The sequence below is a fragment of the Fukomys damarensis genome, unplaced genomic scaffold (genome assembly GCF_012274545.1).
Source record: "Fukomys damarensis isolate Sample0158 unplaced genomic scaffold, DMR_v1.0_HiC HiC_scaffold_16, whole genome shotgun sequence".
Classification (NCBI taxonomy): domain Eukaryota; kingdom Metazoa; phylum Chordata; class Mammalia; order Rodentia; family Bathyergidae; genus Fukomys; species Fukomys damarensis.
The window spans coordinates 41,338,107-41,359,830 of NW_022900928.1; the positions used below are offsets into that span (position 1 = coordinate 41,338,107).

General features: G+C 38.9%; 1 protein-coding gene across 1 annotated transcript in view; it reads left to right on the forward strand.

The window, feature by feature from the left end:
- Window positions 1–11,336, forward strand: part of Folh1b (folate hydrolase 1B) — a gene marked incomplete at its 5' end in the record, with an annotated part of 57,501 nt that extends 46,165 nt beyond the window's left edge. Inside the window, 5 exons of the mRNA XM_010633781.3 lie at window positions 3,656–3,746; window positions 5,847–6,111; window positions 6,409–6,490; window positions 9,435–9,527; window positions 11,048–11,336. Of these exons, the coding sequence (XP_010632083.3) occupies window positions 3,656–3,746; window positions 5,847–6,111; window positions 6,409–6,490; window positions 9,435–9,527; window positions 11,048–11,237 (721 nt within the window). The remainder of the gene's footprint in view (window positions 1–3,655; window positions 3,747–5,846; window positions 6,112–6,408; window positions 6,491–9,434; window positions 9,528–11,047) is intronic.
- Window positions 11,337–21,724: the final 10,388 nt, after the last annotated feature.

A 21,724-nucleotide genomic window follows, 5' to 3' on the forward strand; every position in this document is an offset into this window, starting at 1 on the left:
TGTGGTACCGGGGATTGAACTCGGGTCCTTGTCCTTGCAAGGCAGGACACCGAACCGCTGAGCTAAATCCCCGTCCCTTAAAGAGATGTTTTAATTGATAATGTGGCAATACCTAACTTTGGCAAAAATCTAATTAATGTCTCCTAATAATTTTTGAAAACTAAATAGAAATAAGTGTTAGAGGTTTGTACATTGTCAGGAGCCAGGCAAAGACCATAATTTTAAAGCCCCTCTTTACTGTGGCAAACAAAGGATGTAGCTGTTCCTTTGTAGTTGTGGCTGGCAAAATGTCATCCGTATAATGAATGATACAAGTTTGAGGATTTTTTTCAGACAAATTTTAAGGCTTGGTTTACCAAATGCAGGCACAAGATGGAACAGTTTATCATTCTATGAGGTAAAACTGTTTACCGGTGTCTGAGTCTGAAAAAGGTTATCACTATAACCTCTATACCCATGAAGCATGAATACGTTTTGTACACCATGAAATTACTAATATTGAGTATCACAGCTATATGAAACTCTTTGTCTTTTAATTTAGTTTTGTACCAAGAGCATCTTTTTAACAAAATATTATGTTTTTCTACAGAAAGTTTAACATTTTGACAATGACCAGTGTAAACACATCTCAATAATGTTTAGCAGTGCATATTGGGGTATGTCTCCCACAAGGTTATGGAAACCACTGGGGTGCCCCTAGTGAAGTCTGGAAAATATGTCCAGGCAGCTGTTCCTTTATTCACCAAATGGAGTTCTGACTAGCAGTCTCCCCCAAGCCTGAGGATCCCCATTTAATCATCTTAATAAATTTTAGATGACATATGAGAACCAGATCATGACAATTAACACATTATTTTTGACCAATGAAAGATTTATGAGTTATTATACAGACAACAACATGCATTGTATTTGTAAAACCAGTCTTGACATCATTTTGATGAGCTGGCAACCTAGGGGAAGGGAGCATGTCTTTAATTCTAATGACATTTATCTATAAGCCAACTTAAGTTATAGGTAAATATTTTAAAAACCTAAAAAGGTGAAAAAAGGAGAAAAATGTTGTTGAGTTCAAGCAAAATATATGTAAGATTTCACAGACAGATAGGCAAACACATACCCTCGAAGCTTTGTTTATAAAACGAAGTACACTCTTCTGTATTTGGCCAATTTGAATTATAATAATGCTTTCAGATTTTTAGGTTAGTAACTATAAATAAGACTAGTCATAAAACTTAGTAGTTAACAGAGATCTCTTGTAATTAGAATCAGTAATTAGAATCTTGTAATCAGAATATGTAAGTGCAAAAACAGTATTTAGGTGAGCCCTAGGCTAAAAGCTTTGTTTTTTGTTTTTGTCTCACCATAAATCTCCTATAACAAACTTGGCTAGGATTTTTAAGTCTCCCTTTTTTCATATATTATTTTTTTGTTCTCAGATTGTTACATTTTGATTTTGACTGGTTGCCAATAGCTCTCCAAAAACCTTATATTAGCAATAACAGTAGAGAGAAGAGCAAGTTAACCCTATAATTTCACTTCAGGAACTTAAAATGTACAAGAAATGTTTTAAGCACACCAATTAAACATTAACTCAAATTGGAAACTAAAAGAGCATTCATCAATCAGCTAAAATTTGTAATTTGATTCCTTATAAAATCTCTTTATGTCTGGCAGAGCATGGTCACAATTTTTCAACTTTAACTATGCAGCCCCCAGCTGGGTCTATTTTGGCTTCTAGATGCTTGCAGGCAGCATCACGCTGGTGACACTAAGCAAGCACTGGCCTTGAGGCTGCCGAAGTTGGGAGTGTTTTTCTTGCTCTTTCATTCTGTGCTCTCTGGAGTGTTCCTAGTTATTCCATTTATTTACAAGTACTCATGTATTTTTTAAAATTTTAATTCTTCCAACCCAGATTTGGGTGTTAACCTATGCCCTGGACTGTTTTAATACCATCTTTAGTAACTGCACATATCTTTCCTACTCTACTGACAAATTTTGCCCCATTATCCCAGTTAAGAAAACTTTTCTATGGTGCTACTGCTTAATTTCACTTTTTTTTTTCTGGTACCAGGGATTGATCTCAGGACCTTGCACTTGCAAAATAGGCATGGCACCACTGAGCTAAATCCCTAGTGCTTACTTTCACTATTGTATAGCCATCTCCAAAATTATCCTGCAGAGTTTCCCTACAACTGTGTCACTCTGTCCCACTCAGGTGGGTCTTTCCCTCCAAATCTCAAGGAGTCTGCTATTTAGGCACTAGTTTCCAGGGTCTGATGAGACCCTAAAATACCTGTGAGGGAGGAGTGATGGGGAATAAAGAAGAACAAAGAAAATAGTCAGTGTGCGAGGAGACCAAGTGAAGCCTGCCTCCAGTGAACAGACTTGACGTCTCCGTGGTTGACTCACTTTTGTTAGCCAGCAAGAAGTATAGGAGGAAGCAGGTTGTGCATCATTCAAGGAACAATACTGGTTGAAAAGATATTTTGAAAAATAGGAAACAGACTAAAAATTACTAAGGTAGTGTGTGAAAGGGAACAGGTTCTTCCCTATACCCTGGTACTTGCCCAAGTTCACATGGAACTAGCTTTCTTTATATTGTCCTCAGCAAATGTCGTCCTTCCAGGACTGGATTCAGCTCGTTGACACTGCGTATGCCTCACAGATGTTATCCTTCCATGGAAGTACTGTGATTATAAGAATTCCCCCACACAGGCAGAAAGCACACAGCTTTCTATATCTTCTCTGTTTCCCAAGGTAGATCACAATCTTGAGAGTGTGGGACACAAGCTAGCCCCCAGTAATTCTTCATATAGCCTCATCCCTAAAAATCAGTGACTTTAGTTGCACTGCTGTCTTGAGTCAGTTGAAAATGTTTACTTTTATAGTCATTTTAACTTCAGGGAAGAGCCAGAATTTGCATGGTGAGTAAGGTGGATGAGGAGAAGAGTTTGCATGACTTTGGGATGGTACTCAGCTGCAGCATTCACTTTGCTGTTTTTTATCACATCTTGTAAAAATATTCTTGAAAGAGGACTTCCAGAACTACTTTGGAATGTGGCAAAAATGATGGGCTAATGGGATAAGAATATGCTAAAGGAGGGGGACTATTGTGAGGGGTACTAATGACAATGTGTCTTTTGTAGTAATAAATTTCTGTCTAAACACACTGCATATTTTAAACACCATGCAATTAAAAAACTTATAATGGAGATAGTGATAATTCCCTTATATTTCTGTTATCTAACCACTCTGTTATTAATCTTTTTTTTCTTAACATAGAGTTAAAATATTTTGGATGTTCTACTAAAAATATGAGCATCACTTCAGCAAAAGAAGAGGCACAAATCTCAGTATTTTATAAATATAGTTACCAGTAGTATGAGTAATTTGAATGATTTAACAGAATTTCCTTCTGAGTTATTTGAAAAAAGGTTGCTTCTTTTCCCTTTATAACATACAACAAAGATAGATGATACACAGAATAAGCTAATCTGAAGGAAAAAATTTTCCAGCTTCACGAATATTCTTTAAAATATGACATAAAATAAATACCCCATTTAATATTCTTATAAATGTGAATGTTTTGGAGATCTTTAATCTATACTTGATGAAAAACTTATTCTGAAATGATTCTGTTCTTTTATCCCTTAAGGATTAGCAAGTTGGGGTCTGGTAACGATTTTGAGGTGTTCTTCCAAAGACTTGGGATTGCTTCAGGCAGAGCACGGTATACTAAAAATTGGGTGAGCTTATTTCAATAAATTCTTTAAAACTATAAATGTATTTTAACTATATAAGTGAGTTTTACTGTGAAAAGTGGCTCATGCAATAGCAGAATAGAGGAATGAATGCAGAAGAGAGATGTCTTGTGGTTATAATACTACATGGGGTAGTTCCTGCATATGGTGTTTTAAGCATCATATTTAAGTGCCACTTGTCTCCAATCCTTCTTTCTACAAGCTTCAACTTCTTTGTGTGTGTGTGTGTGTGTGTGTGTGTGTGTGTTTCTTTGCGGTACCAGAGATCAAACTCAGGACCTTGTGCTTGCCAAGCAGGCAAGGCACCACTGAGCTACATCCCCAGCTCAAGCTTCAACTTCTTTATGTTGTTTCTATTATTTGGTAACACTATATTCAGTCATTTAATTTAGAATTGTTTTTTACGTTTTTCTTGCTATCATTCAGAATCAACCCAATCAAGACCTGAAATTACTTGCATATTTATCTCTTATTACAGCTCTATTCATTAAAACAATAACAAATATTTAAACAATAAATGAAATAATACACAAGGAATTTGTAAAAGTGTGGGGGGTTCTTGATGTGCTCATGTTAATGGTTTTAGTTTTAATTTTCATCAAAGTAAAATAAATACATGGTTTATAAAATCTCATACTTCTTTAAGAGCTTATAATGAAAAACTATTTTCTTATTTCAGTGATCACCACACACTAGATTTCTGATCATCAAATGCAGTCTTTCAGGTTTTGCTTTTTCTGATACATACCTACCTCGTGTTTATAAACAGTAGCTTATCGTATTGTTTTTATATTTCATTTTTTGTTAATTAGGAAGTATTCTGCTACTTGTTAAAATAAGAGGGAGAGTTTATTCAAGACTGTTGCACCTAGGTATATTTGCAATAGGGGAATGAGATTTAGCTCTTGGCGAATTGCCACATAGTTCACACCCCCAAAGAAAACTGAGAATAGCCAATATGAAGAAGTACCTGCAGGTCTTTTCTTTGGACTAGTTATTCTTCTCCTGTCTCAAAGGCAGAAAATTTTTAATCTCCTGCCCTTGGGGGATGTTAGGATTATGTGTAGTGATGATAAGAATAGATATTAATATTATCTGCATTTTCCTTATGAGAAAATTACAGCAAAGAAAAGTCAAGTGACCACCACAAGTTCCTGGTGATAAATGTCAAAGTCTGGATTCAAACCCTGGCTATTTCTATAATATGTCTCTTCAACTAACCACTATATAAAGTATTCTTTTGTATCAATTACAAAAATAATCACCTTGAAAACTAATCAAAAGGCACAAATTAGCAATGCATAGTTTAACTTGATGAGACTTTTATGTATGTTGTTGGTTTTCCTTATACATGTATGAACATTCCTTCTCTTTCATTGGTGGGAGTTTGAATTCACTACTGAAACCCTCACAGCTATGATTCAGCACACTGCTGGTCAGAGTATCATTAATCTACAGAATTTCTGTTATTAAATAAGTTGGCATACTTTCCTATATATAATATTGTATAATGCTTATTGACTCACCCCTGACAGTTTTCTGGCTTTTAAAAAATTATTTGAATTTAAAGGCAGCATTGTCATGTCTCTTTTGAGGGGTCTTAAACATTTCAGCATCACTCAAATTCTTTGTGTGTGTGGATTTTGGGAATTGCACCCAGAGACTTTACACTGGATACACCCTCAGCCCTTTTTATTGTTTTTTGTTTTGAGACAGAATTGTTGTGCAAGCTGGGCTCAGACTTGTGATCCTGCTTCCTCAGCTACCCAAGGTGCTAGGAGTACAGGTGCATGCCACTGCACCTGGCTCTCTCTCATACTCTTAAAGGGAAGTCAGGTCTCTACTAAATAATTTTTAATAGTATTGTTTATATCATATAGATGTATTGTTTACTTAGTACAAGCCTGGAATATATTAAAGTACTAAAACATTAGCCTTTACTATGTAGCTTATTAAAGTGCTCAAGTGTTTGATCTTTATTTGTCATGAATCAAACAGTCTTACTAATACTGATAGTAAGTAACAGTGCTAGGCATTTTGTTTTAAGCTGTCCCATGAAAGATGTATTTTGTTGTGTTTTTGTAGGAAACAAGCAAATTCAGCAGCTACCCACTATATCATAGTGTCTATGAAACTTATGAGTTGGTGGAAAAATTTTATGATCCAACATTTAAATATCACCTCACTGTGGCCAAGGTTCGGGGAGGGATGGTGTTTGAACTGGCCAATTCCGTGGTGCTCCCTTTCAACTGTCAGGATTATGCTGTAGTTCTAAAGAAGTATGCTGACAAAATCTATAACATTTCAATGAAGTACCCACAAGAAATGAAAACATACAGCGTATCATTTGGTATGTTACACTTCCTCTTTGAAAATTCATTATTTGCACGTTCCCGTTAATTTCTAAAATGCAGTGACGTGCATTAGGTCACTTATTGTTTACAGCTATTCTCTGTGACAAAATATTCTCTTTATGTCTATGAATATTTTTTCCATTTCATGGATGCTAATATATTAAAATATTTAAAATATAAATGCTTTGTAAAACAAAAGTATGACTTCCTCTATTCTGATTTTAAAATTAAAATTATAGAATGCTGTTAGAAATTATGTTCTTAGTTTTTCATGATTTCAATTTCTCTTTCAGACTCACTGTTTTCTGCAGTAAATAATTTTACAGAAATAGCTTCTGTGTTCAGCAAAAGACTTCAAGACTTAGACAAAAACAAGTATGTTTTGCGTTTTATTGTTTATATAACAGATAAAATTAAAAGGAAATACCAGTTGACATCTCTGTTGCCAAAATGTCTTCGAACAAGTTGTAGCTGTTTTCTGTGTTCCTCTGCCAGTATGCGTCCCGTAGGAGGTTGCCCTTGTCTTCAAAACCTGCATCTGAACTCCATCGCGAGCTGTACTGCTCAGATTTGTAACGCCCCCTTAGGGCCAATGGAGGAAGTGCAGCATCCGCATCTTAGCCAGGAGGGTTCTCTGTTACGTGAACTCACCCAGCTTTTTCCGCTTTTACTTCTTGCCGTTTCACTGTCTGTACATCAAGCCCCTCATTATCTTATTCCTAGAGCATAGCTTTTTCTACCTCTTCAAGTTATTACTTCCACATGGAAATACAGCGATGCCTCGGCTCATGAACTTAATTCTTTCCATGATTCTAATCTCAAACAAGACTGAAAAAGAACCAAGTCGAGTTTTCCCATAAGGTCAACATTGAACCTAACTATTGGATTTGATTGGATTCTTGTCAAAAATCAGTCTGTGACCGTAATCGTGGAAAGACTCAAATTCGTGAACCGAGATACCACAGTACTGTGCTCATTTCTGCCCCCATCTGGCAAATTTGACTATCCGGAACAGTAAATACTGCGAGGCTATTAGTTTTCGAAGTGTTAAATATTTAGGATTGATTCTGTATAAGACCATAAATACGAACCATAATTTGAACATCATTTTAAGGTGCAAAGAAAAATGTGGCAACACAGGAGAAGTCAGTCAGGGTGGTACAAGCTGACATGGTCTGTGGTTGCTATGGTAACCATAGAAGCTCAGGTCCCCCAAGAGTCTCCAGGGCTCCCACTGGCAGCCAGGATGCACTCTGCCAGGTGTGGCTTGTCGGGGTGAGGGTAGTGACCTGTGATCCAGCCAGGTCTGTGTCCAGCGGCGCTCCACTCTTGACAGCACTCCCAGGGCAGCAGAGGCTGTAGCCCAGCAGTAAGACTCGGAGAGGAGCATGAGGCTCCCACTGACCCCACGCAGCTCTGGCTGTCTAAGCCAAGAGAAGTGAAAGTACCCCTGGGGAGGCTCAGCCCCCTGTTCTACCTCCCTGAGCGCTTTCATCCCTGGTGTAGTTCAAGATTGAACTCTGCTCCACACAAGGAACAGAAGAGATTTTTTAAGTGGTAGCCAGCACTTAAAATCCAGCAAGAGAGGCAGAGACAGAGAAATGTGAAGGGGCAAGGGAGAAAGGAGCCTTGGAAGAGGGTAAAAGAGAGAAAGATGGATGCGTGTGTGTGTGTGTGTGTGTGTGTGTGTGTGTGTGTGTGTGTATCTCCATGTAGGCGTGTCCATGGGAATTCTTGTTGTATAGCAATCCTTCGGAAGTTTGCAGGGGTATGGGGAAAATGAGAATGGAGATCTGTCATGGACGGGTACAAGATCCCAGTGATGAATGTAACTGTACTGTATACCTAAAATGTACCAATAAACTCAATGAGGAAAAAAAGCCTATAGCTACTTACTGAAATTATCTTTCATTCAATTTTCTCTTTTGTTTATTGGAACTGGTAACAGATAGTCTTTGCCTCTTTTATACAATTACCAAAACTGGTAAATGATGCTAAATAAATAATTGTTAAAAATAGCTCACTTGAAGGGCTGGGGATTTAGCTTAGTGGTTCTGCTGCCTGCCTTGCAAGTGCAAGGTCCCAAGTTCAATTTCTAGTACCAAAAAAAAAAAAAAACAAACAAAAACAAAAAAACCCTCACTTGAGAGGCTGAGGCAGGAGGATTACTGTGGCAAGGCCAACCTGGCATTCATAAGGAGACTCTGTCTTGACAGAAAAAGAAAGAATCTAAATTAAATTGTGAGTAGTTCAAATCTAAATTGTAAGGTCTTTAGTTATTTATATTTTTCTTTTGTCAACATAGTGCAATTTAAAAGGGGATATTTACCTGCTATTTTACTCTAAGACCTTATGTTTGTAAACTTGGGCAAGTTGAATAACAATTCATCCCTTGCTATTTATGAAGTGGAGCTACTACCCTGTTCAACTTGTAGGATTGTTCTGAAAATTAAAAATAACTCATTGTGTAAACCTTAGGAACAGTAGGTGATCACTGTGAGCTATTACTAAAACTAACACAAAAATTAAGATATAACTAATGAATACAGATATGCCTTATTTTAATGATTATTTCCCATTTATAATGCAGAGTTGGTATATTGAATTTGATAGATTTTTTTGACAAAGGTCAGTTGACAAATTTTCAATTATACTGAATCATTTTTAGTATAATAACAACTTTACCATCAGCCTTTGGAATTGTGACTGAGCTCTGTGGGAATGTTTGAATACGTGAATATTGTTGAAAGGATTAAGTAAATGCCATGGCTTATATTCATGACAGACATATGTTTAAGAAGAAGAATATTACTGTTTGTCATTTGTGAAGTATTTATAACTTGCCAGGAACCTCACATAATATCTCTTACTAATGGGATTAGCTCATTTCAGTATTAATATTTCCTATGAGATTATCAGGATCTCTTATATACCTGGGTTTATCAATTTTCATTTCAGTATACATAAAATATACTATATTTTCCACTGCCAAATCTCTTTTTCATAAGCCTGTGACAGTAGTATTTTACAGTATTTAAAAAATAGGATCATGCCAGGCATGGTGGTGCATACCTGTAATCCCAGCACTTGGGAGGCTGAGGCAGGAGGATTGCTGTGAGTTCAAGACTAGCCTGTGCTACATAGTGAGCTCCAGGTCAGTCTCAACTACACAGTGAGACCCTTTCTCAAAAAATAAATAAATAAAACAACTAAAACATGAGATATATATGCTATTGTTATTTTTGCTGATTTTTTTAGTTTACTGGGTAGTACATAAATTTTCATGAAGTTGTACTCATTATATTTATTTCCTTTTTAGCCCAATGTTATTGAGAATTATGAATGATCAACTGATGTTTCTAGAAAGAGCATTCATTGATCCTTTAGGGTTACCAGAGAGGCCTTTCTACAGGTAAGAAAAAATAGGACTCTTTATTCTAGTTTCATTTAAAAATGTTTTAGTACTCTGGATAACACACATATCTTTCTAGCATTTGTAAATCTCAGATTACAAAAGAATTTTTTTAGGAAATTTAGAAGACTCAGAAAGACTCAGCAGGAAACAAAAATTTCCCTAATCCCATCAGCCAAATATTAAATCATTTTTATATGTTAGTATTATTCCTTCTCCTGTTTTAAATATATTTGTAAATATAACAATAAATCTGTATATGGACACATATCTTTCTAGCATTTGTAAATCTCAGATTACAAAAGAATTTTTTTAGGAAATTTAGAAGACTCAGAAAGACTCAGCAGGAAACAAAAATTTCCCTAATCCCATCAGCCAAATATTAAATCATTTTTATATGTTAGTATTATTCCTTCTCCTGTTTTAAATATATTTGTAAATATAACAATAAATCTGTATATGGATATGTGTAATGTGAAATATGTATTTGTTAATATATATAATATAATGCTGTCATGCTGACTTTTAAGGTTTTCCCCCTTAAATTTTTACAAGCATACTTATATCTGACAGATCATACTAAGTACTGCAAAATTAGTTAGAGCATTGAACAGCCAGAAACAGCTCCATGTTCCCATGTAGGGCGTACCAAAAGGCGGCACTGGGGGTGAGGCCTCATCCTAATGTGGTGACTGGTTTGCTAACAGCAGCATTCCTGTGCTGTGCTGCTTCACCGTTTTACTCAGGCCCTTGTCCTCTTCCAGGGTGGGTACGTGAACTGCCTAGCCCCTTCCGTACACCAGTCTTCTACCTAGATCGTGTGGGATGTAACACATTTGTTTTTTATGGTTCTTCACGCTTTCAGATAAGCACTGTAATGTAATAAGATGCCTTTGTCAAAGAGGAGATAAAATTCAGTAGTAAGTTGGCAGATTGCAAATAGGACTTAACAATCACAGTAGTGTAATTCAAGGGGCAGATGAAGTCAATACTTACTTGCAGTGCTCATTGCAGCAAATCATTTAATCATTTAAGCTCTCAGAGCTCAGTTTCCTCCCTTGTGAAGTATTAATATTAACTTTGTAAAATTTATTATTAAGAATTTTTTAAAATGCTGTATTCAGCTCAGTGGTAGAATTCTTGGCTAGCATGCCCACACCTGTGTTTAATCACCAGAACTACAAAAAAAAGCAAAGATCAAGCTTTAGAACTTCTGTAATTCTTTTCTTTTTAAATAAGTTACTCTTTTAACACCATGCATGATTAGTGCTAGGTAAACAGCTATTACTGTCATTGTTAGCATTATAGCTCAGAATCACTTTGAATTATTTGTTTAACATGAAAATATAATACATACTGGAATATTATAGACTAGTTTTTGAGACTCTTGAACTTGGAAGTTCAATTGACAAGTGGATTATATATTATAAATTAGGATTATCCAGGATTGCAGAGTGCTCTTGCTTTTCTCTTGTATATTGTTCATGCAGCTAATTAATAGAAAACTATTTTACTTACAGGCACATCATCTATGCTCCAAGTAGCCACAATAAGTATGCAGGGGAGTCATTCCCAGGAATTTACGACGCTCTCTTTGATATTAAAAGCAAAGCTGACCCTTCCAAGGCCTGGGCAGAAGTGAAGAGACAGATTTCTATTGCAGCCTTCACAGTGCAGGCTGCAGCAGGAACATTGAGAGAAGTAGCCTAGAAGGGAATTGAAAAGTGGTCCTGTTGAACTGCTGTAATACACTGAAAAATAAAAGTGTGAGTTTCTAGGTATATACATGTGTATAAGTACGTATGTGTATACATATAATTTTTTCTTCTCATTGTGAACCAAAAAAGAGAAATGGACAGTTTTTATTTTATAATTGTTGAATGTTATTCTGAAGTTTAAAAGTTGAACTAAATGCTAAAACTAAGAAGAACAGCTTAATATAGTACCACTTATCTAGCCATATAGAAAAAAGTCTAACGCAGCACTTCTGGATCTAAGCAAATCATTGCACGTGTAGCAAAGCACCCGTTCTTGTGGGGCAGGGAACAGGGCAGCGCCTCCTAGAGGCCAAGGCCCACCTGGGCACCCCAGCCTGGAAGGATCTCTCCTTACCCCACTTGTTGGGAAATTGTGAACTAAATCCACTTCTAGTAAATGTAGCCACTTTGTATTGTACAAGACAACCATTTTTATTTTATTTGTTTATTTTGTTTTGTTATTGTATTTTCTTTGTACATGTGCATAGTACGTAATGTTTCAATTCCTTATGTGGAATTGGTACATGTACATAACACATCTTAATTCCTTTTTCATCTCCTTTCCCTTCCCTCCCTACCCCCTCCAACCATCTCTTGATCCCTTTCATTTTTTTAGAACCATCTAGCCAAGTATAATGTGCATGCCTGTAATACTAGTGCTCCAGAGGCTGAGGCAGGAGAATTACCATGAGTTCAAGGCCAGCCTGGGCTATGTAGTGAGCTCAAGGCCAGCCTGAACTGCAGGGTGAGACCCTGTCTCAAATAAAAAAATGAAAATATATAACATAAATGTATAGTGTAAAATAAGAAATGAACACTTGTAAACTAAATAACCTTATCGAGAAAGGACTAAATCTAGCTATATTTTATCTTCATGTACTACTGACCACCAGTGTGCTTTTTGTGCCAGAAATAACCACTTTTTAAAATTTATGTTTCTTTCTGATGTTTATGATTTTACCACACATGACTGTATCCCTTACACGTTTTGGCTTTGTATATATTCTGACATTTATAATTAAAGTCATACTACATGCATTTTTCCTGATACTTGTTTTCCATCTATACATGAGGGTTCATCCATATATCATATTCTGTATGCCTCATACTGAGCATTCCTATGTATGACAGTCACACTTGTCAGTCAAGGGCCACCGAGAGAGAGAAAAACAATTAAAACAGAGAAAGTTAACACAAAGTTAATACAGCAGTGAAGTATTACCTACTGGTAGGTTAAGAGAATTCTCTGTACAGATGAAGTACAGGAATAGCCATAGCACAGAGGGCTGTGTACAGCTGCCAGTGAAGAGTGCCTCCCAGCGTGGGCCTCCCTCCATGGCAGAGAAGTGCTGAGCTTCTGACCGGGAAAGCTTGCTACACCCAACCTTCTAGGGCTGCCCAGAGACTTCTCTTCTAGGTACCGTCAAAAGTTGAAGTGTTGTACTTAAAAATAACATGACATGATTAATAGGAAAAAGAGAAACTAGAAACAATTTCATCAATTAAAGTTCATTACTGACATGTTACCCAAGACATCTAAAATTGTTCTAAGGACAAAGTCGGTGTTATAAATTAGAGGATCGGGTACTGACTGGTAACCTAAGCAATGAAGTAAAGTACTCTAGGCATTTTTAGTTCTGCAGTTTCTGTAGGGATCTTTGGAAAATTTTAAGAAGTCCTTCAGTCCAGGCAAGTTGAGATTAACAAGCACACAAGACAGCTGCCGCATTTCCCCAAGTCAGAAAGCGTCTTTTCCTCCCAACCACTTCTCTATCTCACCTTCCCAAAATTGGTTTTCTTGAGTGTCTCTAAAAGAATAATACTTCAAAGCATAACTGTATCCCTAGTGTCAGGAGCACCTGAATCCCAGACATGTTAGGAAATACAGCACAGTAGCTATGGTCAGGAGATACTGTGCTATGCTTTCAAATGTGCATTTAAAATCCATTTCTAAAAAAATAAAAATAAAACACACTTCTACAGACCTTGTGCTCCCTCACGCAAGTTCATGCTGTCCAGCATATTAGGGATGCCCAAGTTGAAGGAACCCAAAAGTAGATTGAGAGTGGCCAGGGGAGGGGGGAGGATAGCTGGAGGGTAAACATGAATGGGCATTGAGTATCATTTTGGAGTGATGAAATATCTTAGGAGAGATGATGATAGTTTTACAATTTTGAGTATACTTAAAAATCACTGAATACTTTTAAAAAGTGATTTTCATGATATGGGACTCTATCTCACTAAATGTGTTTTCAAAAAGCCATTGCTGATACTCTATTAAATGTTCCATAACAAGGTTATGAATTTCATCACACTCACCCATAATCCCAGCTTCTCCAGAGACTAAAGCTAAAAGATGAAGGTTAGTCTGAGAAATTAAGCAAGACTCTGTATCAAAGATATTTTTCAAGTATCTGGGAATGTAGATCAATATTAGAGTACATATCTAACTCATGTGAGGCCATGGGTTCAATCCCCAGTACAGAGAGAGAAAATAAAAGGACAACTGTGGTCTCTTGTGCTGGTTGACAATGCACTCTGGACAATGGGGCAGGCAGATCACAAATTCAAGCCCAGCCTAGGCTACATGAGGTACACAGCCTCTCAAGATAAAACAATGAAAAAAGAGCTGGGAAGGTAGCTCAGTGCAATGCCCTAAGCTCAATTCCCAGTACAGTTAAAAAAAAACAGAAAAAGAAGAAATTAAATGAATAATGTTTAGAAGAGATCTTTCATTTTTCTCTAAGAACCTTTGAGATTACTTTTGAGTTTTTATTATACATGTGAATAAATACTGAGACAAAATTCTCATGTATATATTATGCCCTCCTTTAGAATAAAATGCATGTCAGAACACCCTTCAGTCATATATTGAAAGAGATTTAGGTTTCAATGTCTACAGTTTGGAGACCTTGCTTCCATATTTTCATGAATTTTTCACCACTTTTGCCAAAGTGCTAAAGTTCTTGTAAAGATTGATTCAGAGTCAAACAAACAAACAAACACAACAAAAAACAAAAGATCATGTGATGTCAGAAGTAAATAAATACATATAAAACCAGGGAGGAAAAATGTCTCTAACTAGACAGCATCATGCAGGATTTCTTCCATAGTCTTGGAAAAGTTGCAAAATTGCTCTGCTTTACCTCTGATGAAGTTTATTTAATTTCTTTTTTCTTGGTTTACTGAGACAAGGTCTCATTATGCAGTTCAGACTGGCTTTGAACTCACTATCCTAGGCTGGCTCTGGACTCCCTGCTTCAGCCTCCTAAGTGCAGGGATTATAGGCATGCCTCACAATGCCATGTTATTGTTAAATATTAGTGAATCCCATGAAGCAAATGATCAGGAGTCAGCTAGTAGGATGTTCATGATCAAGGACATTAAAGAGGTCAAAAGAACATTGTGCAAAGGAATGATAATTGATACGACACAACAATGAAGAAATCAAGCTATCTAGATGATAAAAATGGTCAGAAATGGGGTAGAAAATCAGGTAGTTTATTTAGATGTGAATGGGATTATTTAGGACCACAGGAAAAAATTTTTTTTGTTTGTTTGTTTTTTTTTTTGAGCAAAAAGAAAGACATAGGATCACTTTGATGTATGGGAGTAACACTAGTCTTCTTAGATATGTAAATGGCCTCTAGGCATGTAGGAAAGGTAGCAAGGCTTTGCATATATTCCATCTCAAGCAGAGGAGTGAGAGGCTCCTATATTGCCCAGGCTAAAGTAAACACTCCTGCCTATGACAAATAAACACACCACAAACACAACAGATTGCATAATTTAACTTGCATGGAATTTCTGGAATACACAAATATATTCCATGCTTCCTTAAATTGCAACGTGCCTGCATACATCAGGCACAGACATGCTGCTTGATAGACAAGGTCTCAGGGTTAGATTCTTTGCTCTTCACCACAAAATCTTGATGAAACACTACTTCATGCAGAGCCAGTGTAGAGGAAAGCTTTCAGAGGACAAGAGAAGGAGGAAAGGAAACTATATTTGAGGGTACAAAGGTGAACATAGTAGAAGCTCACAGTTCCATTATCATAATCCAGAAACAACCCAACCCAACCCACAGGCCTTTGAGCCTAATAAGTTAGGAAAGGGGAAATAGTGAAGAGTAGATCGGTTGTTCATCTTCAAAGAAAAGAGAAGAAATGTTTGGAATCAACACTGTTGACAATATAACTTGTAGTGTGATCTTTTCTGAAGTTGAAAACCCAGCTGGTGGGGTGGGCCACATCCACCTTCAAGTAATTAATTCTGGCCTGAGGTGAAGGCCTCAGTACCCCACAGAAGAAAACTTTCTGTTCCCTGGGGTTCCACAGGCTCATTGTGATGGTCACCTCCAAATATCATCCTCCTGTCTTTCTCAGAAAGAATCATGTAGTGACTGGGCCATCCCTGAATCAATCACTCCATTATTCACTGCAGAAAGAGGCAAAAACCACAAGTACATCCTGACAGGCAGATGCTTTCCAACCCACAAATCCCTTCATTTACCATTCCTTTGAGGTGATACAGGGAATAGAGATCAAATTCACTCCTCAAGAAGAAAGGGGGTTATTATAACCTCCACAGCACATAGACATCATCAGATCTTACTTAGCGTGGCAGGAAAAAAAGACCCTGAATTGTGTAAAAGGGTATCATCTTCTATCTCTGGATAGTTGATTGTAAGATTCACATAAAGTTTTTGTTTTTCATTACTGGAACACAATTCTTAGCTTGTTTTCTTTTTAATACTATTAACTAACAGATCAATTTATTAAGATATATGTACTAATTACTGTATAAACTGTACCTTTCATATTTTTATATATCAAATGATATGAAGGAAAAGAACATATGTGTGAAACAGAATACTCTGACATTATCTTTTCAGACCATGGATTCAATAGAACACTGGCTTTTCCATCTGCCATGCACCTACTTTGGTGGGGACAGGTCAATACATCATTCATGTCTTTGTAGTTTTTAAATCTAGCTTTTGGCATCTGAACTGTTCTGCTCTTGGCAAATTTGGTCTTTCTTTTTCATTTGAATGCTCAAATACTTGACTTTATAAATAAATTGTATTCATCCAATGCACAATAAAATATTAGGAATGGAGAGTAAATTAAAATGATCAATATCATATTAAAATGATCAAAATTGGCTGATCTAGATAAAACTATCAATTGCTTCTCTGAGGAATAAGCTTTGTCTGTAAATTAAAACTATCAATTGCTTCTCTGAGGAATAAGCTTTGTCTCATTATAAGCACATGATCTGAGTATTCTTTCCTCTGGTGCTCTCCATGTGTCAGGTAACTGAAGTGCATTTCTTGTTTTCCATTGTCGGTGAGCTATATGTTAACAAGTTCAGTCTTGATCACTGCAGTGTGAGACAAGAAGAGAAGACACACCTGCACTGGAAAATCATGTACCATCTTCATGTTCAGAAAAAGGTAATTAAAATGTAAGATAGTTCATCCTTAGGAAATCATTGAATAAACTGAACCCTGATGACTGGTGGACCCCTATTTGGGAGGTGTTAAGTATTTCTTGCAGTCCAGTAATGTGCCATGAAATGAGCTCTGGATTCACTGGCTGGGGCATCTGCATTTGTACCAATTCAGTCCTATTTTAAAGAACAAATAATTTTTCAATTTTTGCATAATTGAAGGTATATTTTATTTTACATTTATTGTGGCAGCATTGTAAATTAATCTGAGGGTCACTGCACTGATCTAAAACTCCAGCACTTTTTCTATGGAATCATTTTCTTTTGAAAGAGCATTTCACTAAGTGGTGAAGTTGCACATGCTAGACTCCCAAGTTGCAATCCTACCTGCACTAACTGGCTGGGCTTAGTCTACAGTTTTGAGGACATAAGACACATTATATTTTATTTTCACTACTATTTAAATTTTAAATTCCTATTGTTTTCCAACTTGTAATAGTACTCCTGATCTCTACTCCTCACTTCACTGTGAGTAAAGCAAATACCCTAGGTATTTCATTATGAAGAAAAATCTCCTTAGAAAGGTGTCTTTGGATGGGCTTGGATAAAATAGGATGAGTTTAAGAAACAAAGTCCAGAATGTCAAATCTATCCCAACCTCTCCCATTGGGATATTTCATTTCATCCCCAATTGGAAAGACATTTCTGAGGTTTAAAAAAAAAAGTTTTCTCAGGCTTTCTATTCAAACAAAATTCCAACTAAACAGCACAAGAAAACCAAAAATTTTAAAAAAGGGAAACTGTCACATAGAATGGTGTTAGTGTTTCAAAACATACCTGTTCACTTTTTCATCAAGAAAGAGATTTTCATGAATCAGAGATGCTAATCACCAACTTACCTTTGAAATACACTCCCTAAATCCTGCAAGGAAAAAAAAAAAGAGACATAATGTTGTTAATCATGAGATTTCTGGCCTTTTGAATTTCCATTGGTGTAATTAGTGTCCACGTGCTTGGTTACTTTTAAAAACTATTACATTTTGATTCCTGGCTAAGAAAATAAATAATAGTACATAAAGGAGGCAGTGAAGACTCTTGATGTGCAAGAAGGAAGGAGCTCGTATGTGGTGATAGGACAGGATGTGACTTCTCTATGTTCCTTATCATGAGACGTTTGCTCCAATGACAGTGAAAGCTACACAAGAAATCTTAGAACACAGCTTTGTTTTGTTTTGTTTGTACTGAGGATCAAATTCGTGTCCTTGTGCTTTTGAGGCAGGTGGTGGAACCACTGAGCTAAATCCCTGGCCCCTATGCAAGAAATCTTGTGTGAAACAGAGTGTACTGAAATTGCTTACCAAAGTCTATGTGCGTGGCATAGGGGAAGTGCAAAGTCACAGTGGGTCTCAAGTGGGGAAAGACGGGGGTAATGGATTACTGTAATACAGAGTGAATTATTTCCTCAGAAATATTAAACTTTCTGTGTAGAATAAATGATTATTTGGAAAAGTCTTTCTGTGTAAATAGTTGTCCTAATTATATAGAAGAGTTTTTCCTGTGATATCTTCTAAAAGGTCAAAAATCTCCCTCAGTCACATTAGGTAGAAACAAATAATCGGACACAGTTAATGAGAGGAATGAAAGAGACTCTAACATTTAGCTAGAAGCAATGTTTTATGCAGTGTCCATCTCAATGTCTTGGCAACACTGCCCGGAAAAGGATGCCAGTCCCCGAGGAAGCACCCTCCCTCCTCACCTGTAGCAACTCCATGTCAGGCTTATGACACTTGAATCAGCTCTCGGTACTTTTCTTGCACCCTTTCTGTCTGCTGGGTCAATGAGATTTCACTGGCCTTGCGTTGGTGTAAAATCTCCTCTGCTTGTCTGTCCAGTGTATTCAGATGCTGTTATTCATACTCATCAAGAAAGTGGTGCGGGCCGGGGATTTAGCTCAGCGGTTCGGTGGCCTGCCTTGCATCGCAAGGACCCGAGTTCGATCCAAGGTACCGAAAAAAAAGAAAGTGGTGCTTCTTCTCATACTGAGCTCTGATTATCACCATCCTTAAATCCACATAGTCCTGCAGAAATAGTTATTGTTGAGGTAACACGTCTTTATGTCAACAGAAAAATCTTTCATATATTATATGCTTCATTTCATCAAGGAAATACATCATAAATATCTTACCCGCCTCCTGCAAAGAGTTGGAATATTTGCTAGTCCTATCCATCCCTACTGTTTGCTTAGGGTAGGAGAAGAATGTGCGATTCCCAGGTAGTGCAGGGGCAACTACAACCCACTATTTCTGCGCACCCCATTCCCATTGGAGCGCACCGTCCTCGTGCTCCTTGGGCACCTTGAGCGATGGGCTCAGGGGTGGAGCTAGAGAACGAAATCGGTTCCTGCCTTCCAGTCCCCATCGTGGCTCTCAGCCGGACCCGGGTGCCTGGAGGGTGTCGTGGCCGTCGTGACTGATCCTTCGGGGACAATCTCGGGAGGAGCGAAACCACAGGGAAACGCCATGACCACTTTAGCCAACCAACCCCAGAAGGATCCTACAGGGATGGGAAGGCTGAAGGCCTGGAATACTGGCTCCTCTGCGCAAGAAGCGCACTTTCCCGAACTCCGAGGCACCCTGGAAACTCTGCTCATTTAGAGCAAAGCCTATGTTAAAAGGCAGCTGGGGCTGCAACTCCCTGAGCGCCCGAGAGGCCCTCCAGCTCCTCCTCCGTTCATCAGCTCTCAGGAGAAAAAACTGAGATCTCCAGAGTTTAACCCAACCCACAAGGCCTAAAGAGGAAGGCGGAGCCCCCCGCGGGCCTCTGGGCGCTGCCGTTCAGCAGCTCTGCCTGTGTGGGAAGGATGGCAAGATCAGGTTCCAGCAGAGCCCTGCTGCTCCAAAGCTGGCCCCAGCAAAGGCTGCAGCTGTGGTCCTCTCTTCCTCCCTCACTTCCTTCCCAAGGGCTGGGACGCATCTTATGTCCCCAGTGCGCTTCTCAACCAGCTACATGGCTTGCTCCAGCGTGTCCTGCGTGGAGTTTCCACAGGTATTGGACACAAATCCCTCGAGGGTGCACACTGGAGACAACACACTGAAAGCCAAGGTGGCTGGAGTCGGTGACACAAAAGGCAGCATGCCAGCAAGGCTGAGGCTCCAGCCCCGAGCACATCCAGAGGTTCTGGGTCACTGAGCGCCCAGTAGTGTGGGGGTAGGATGAGAGGTGGTGACTGAGTTCTCCTGTATTAGTACCGCGAAGAAAGCAATCTCCCGCCTCAAGACGGAGAACAGAGAGATCTGCAGCCTATTCTTAAGGGCTGGCCTGAGGAGCGCACCAGGTGGCAGGAACAGCATGGGCACCAGCTCCGCACAGAAGCGGGTGGGCCCCAGGCGAAGGCGGGTCAAGCTCTCGCCCTGGTCCGAGGAGGGGTCGGAATACCTAACAGGGATGATCTTCCCAGGAAGATGAGGTCGTGGTGACACGACACGGCAAGAATCCCAAGGAGCACCTGCCATTCTCCCGCGCTTGGGGTGCACCAGGAACTGCAGCTTTAGAGCCTCGGAAGAACTCACAGCCCAGACAGGCCCGCCAGTGTTCCCCAGGGTCCGCTTCTGGCAAAGCTCCGTCCCACAATGAACTTTGTAGGGGCCGCGGCTGCTGTGGAGCGATGGAGCCCAGAGCACCGGGACCCGGCCTGGCCAGGGCCGCTCAACTGGGGGCTGTGAGGAATCCTGTCCATGGCCCCGGCGTCCCTGCAAATCCCGCACCGCCCTGCAAGCCGTGCTCAGGCTCCTCTGTGCTAGCGACTCCCCGGGTCTGGGGCGGGCTCACTGTGCCAAGAGCAGCAGTGTCCAGGCAGGGGCTGCGCCTGGTGCCACATCCATCCTGCCTCACCCTCCGAACCTCCTCCCAAGGAGACACCTGCCCTGGACTGGCTTGGGCACCACCTACCCCTACTTGCCCACAGCTGCCTGTCTGCCCTGATCCAGCCCTCTCTTCATTTTCAATTAAAAATGAATCTACTGGGTTTGAAATAATCTTGTTTAATTTCAGTAGATGGTATCCTATGTTGAGTTCCCTAAAAATATGCAAGCAAGACCTAACACCGGGCACCTGTAAATGTGACCTTATTCGGAGAGGATGTCTTTACAAATGCCACTGATTTGAGGACCTCACGATAAGATTGCCCCTGAATCGGGGGCCTTTGCCTCAATGACTGGCGTCTTATAGGAGACAAAAGAAGAGAAAGGACAGATTTGAGGCACAGACACAAGGAAGCAGGCCATGCAATGCACAGCTGGGTCGAGGTGCTGGTGCTGATAACTCAGCACAAACTAAGGACATTCAGGAGCCACCAGAAGGAGCAGAGGCCTTAAGGGAGGGTTTCTGCATGGCTCCTTTGGGTTATGTGAAGCCGCTGACCCCTTGGTTTCAGACTTGTAGCCTCCAGAACTGTGGGGAAAACTGTTAAAAGGCAAAAAGTTGGATAGTTAAGGCAGCTGCCAAAAACAAACACGGTGATCTATTTTGGGAGTGGACAACTCCTAACTATGCATATTATTTCCTGAGACTCCAGTTACTACACTCAGCACCCCAACCTGAAGCAGCAACACTGAGACTTCTAACTTTAAACTTGATTAAAAAAATGAGCAGTTGAATTTCAAGAATCGCACTGTTATGTGCACTCTGTAGTTTAGGATACTACAAAACATAAAACTCTCTTTAATAAATGGTGTTGGAAAAACTGGATGTCAACCTGCCACAGATTAAAATTAGACCCTTATCTTTCGCCATGCACTAAATTAAAATCCAAATGGATTAAAGATCTAAATATTAAAACAGAAACATTAAACTTGCTGGAAGGTAAGTTAGGCAGAACTCTGGAAGACATTGGTATAGGAAAAGACTTTATGAACAAATCCTCAGTAGCACAGGAACTAGGAGATAGAATCAACAACTGGGATCTCATCTTACTAAAAAGCTTCT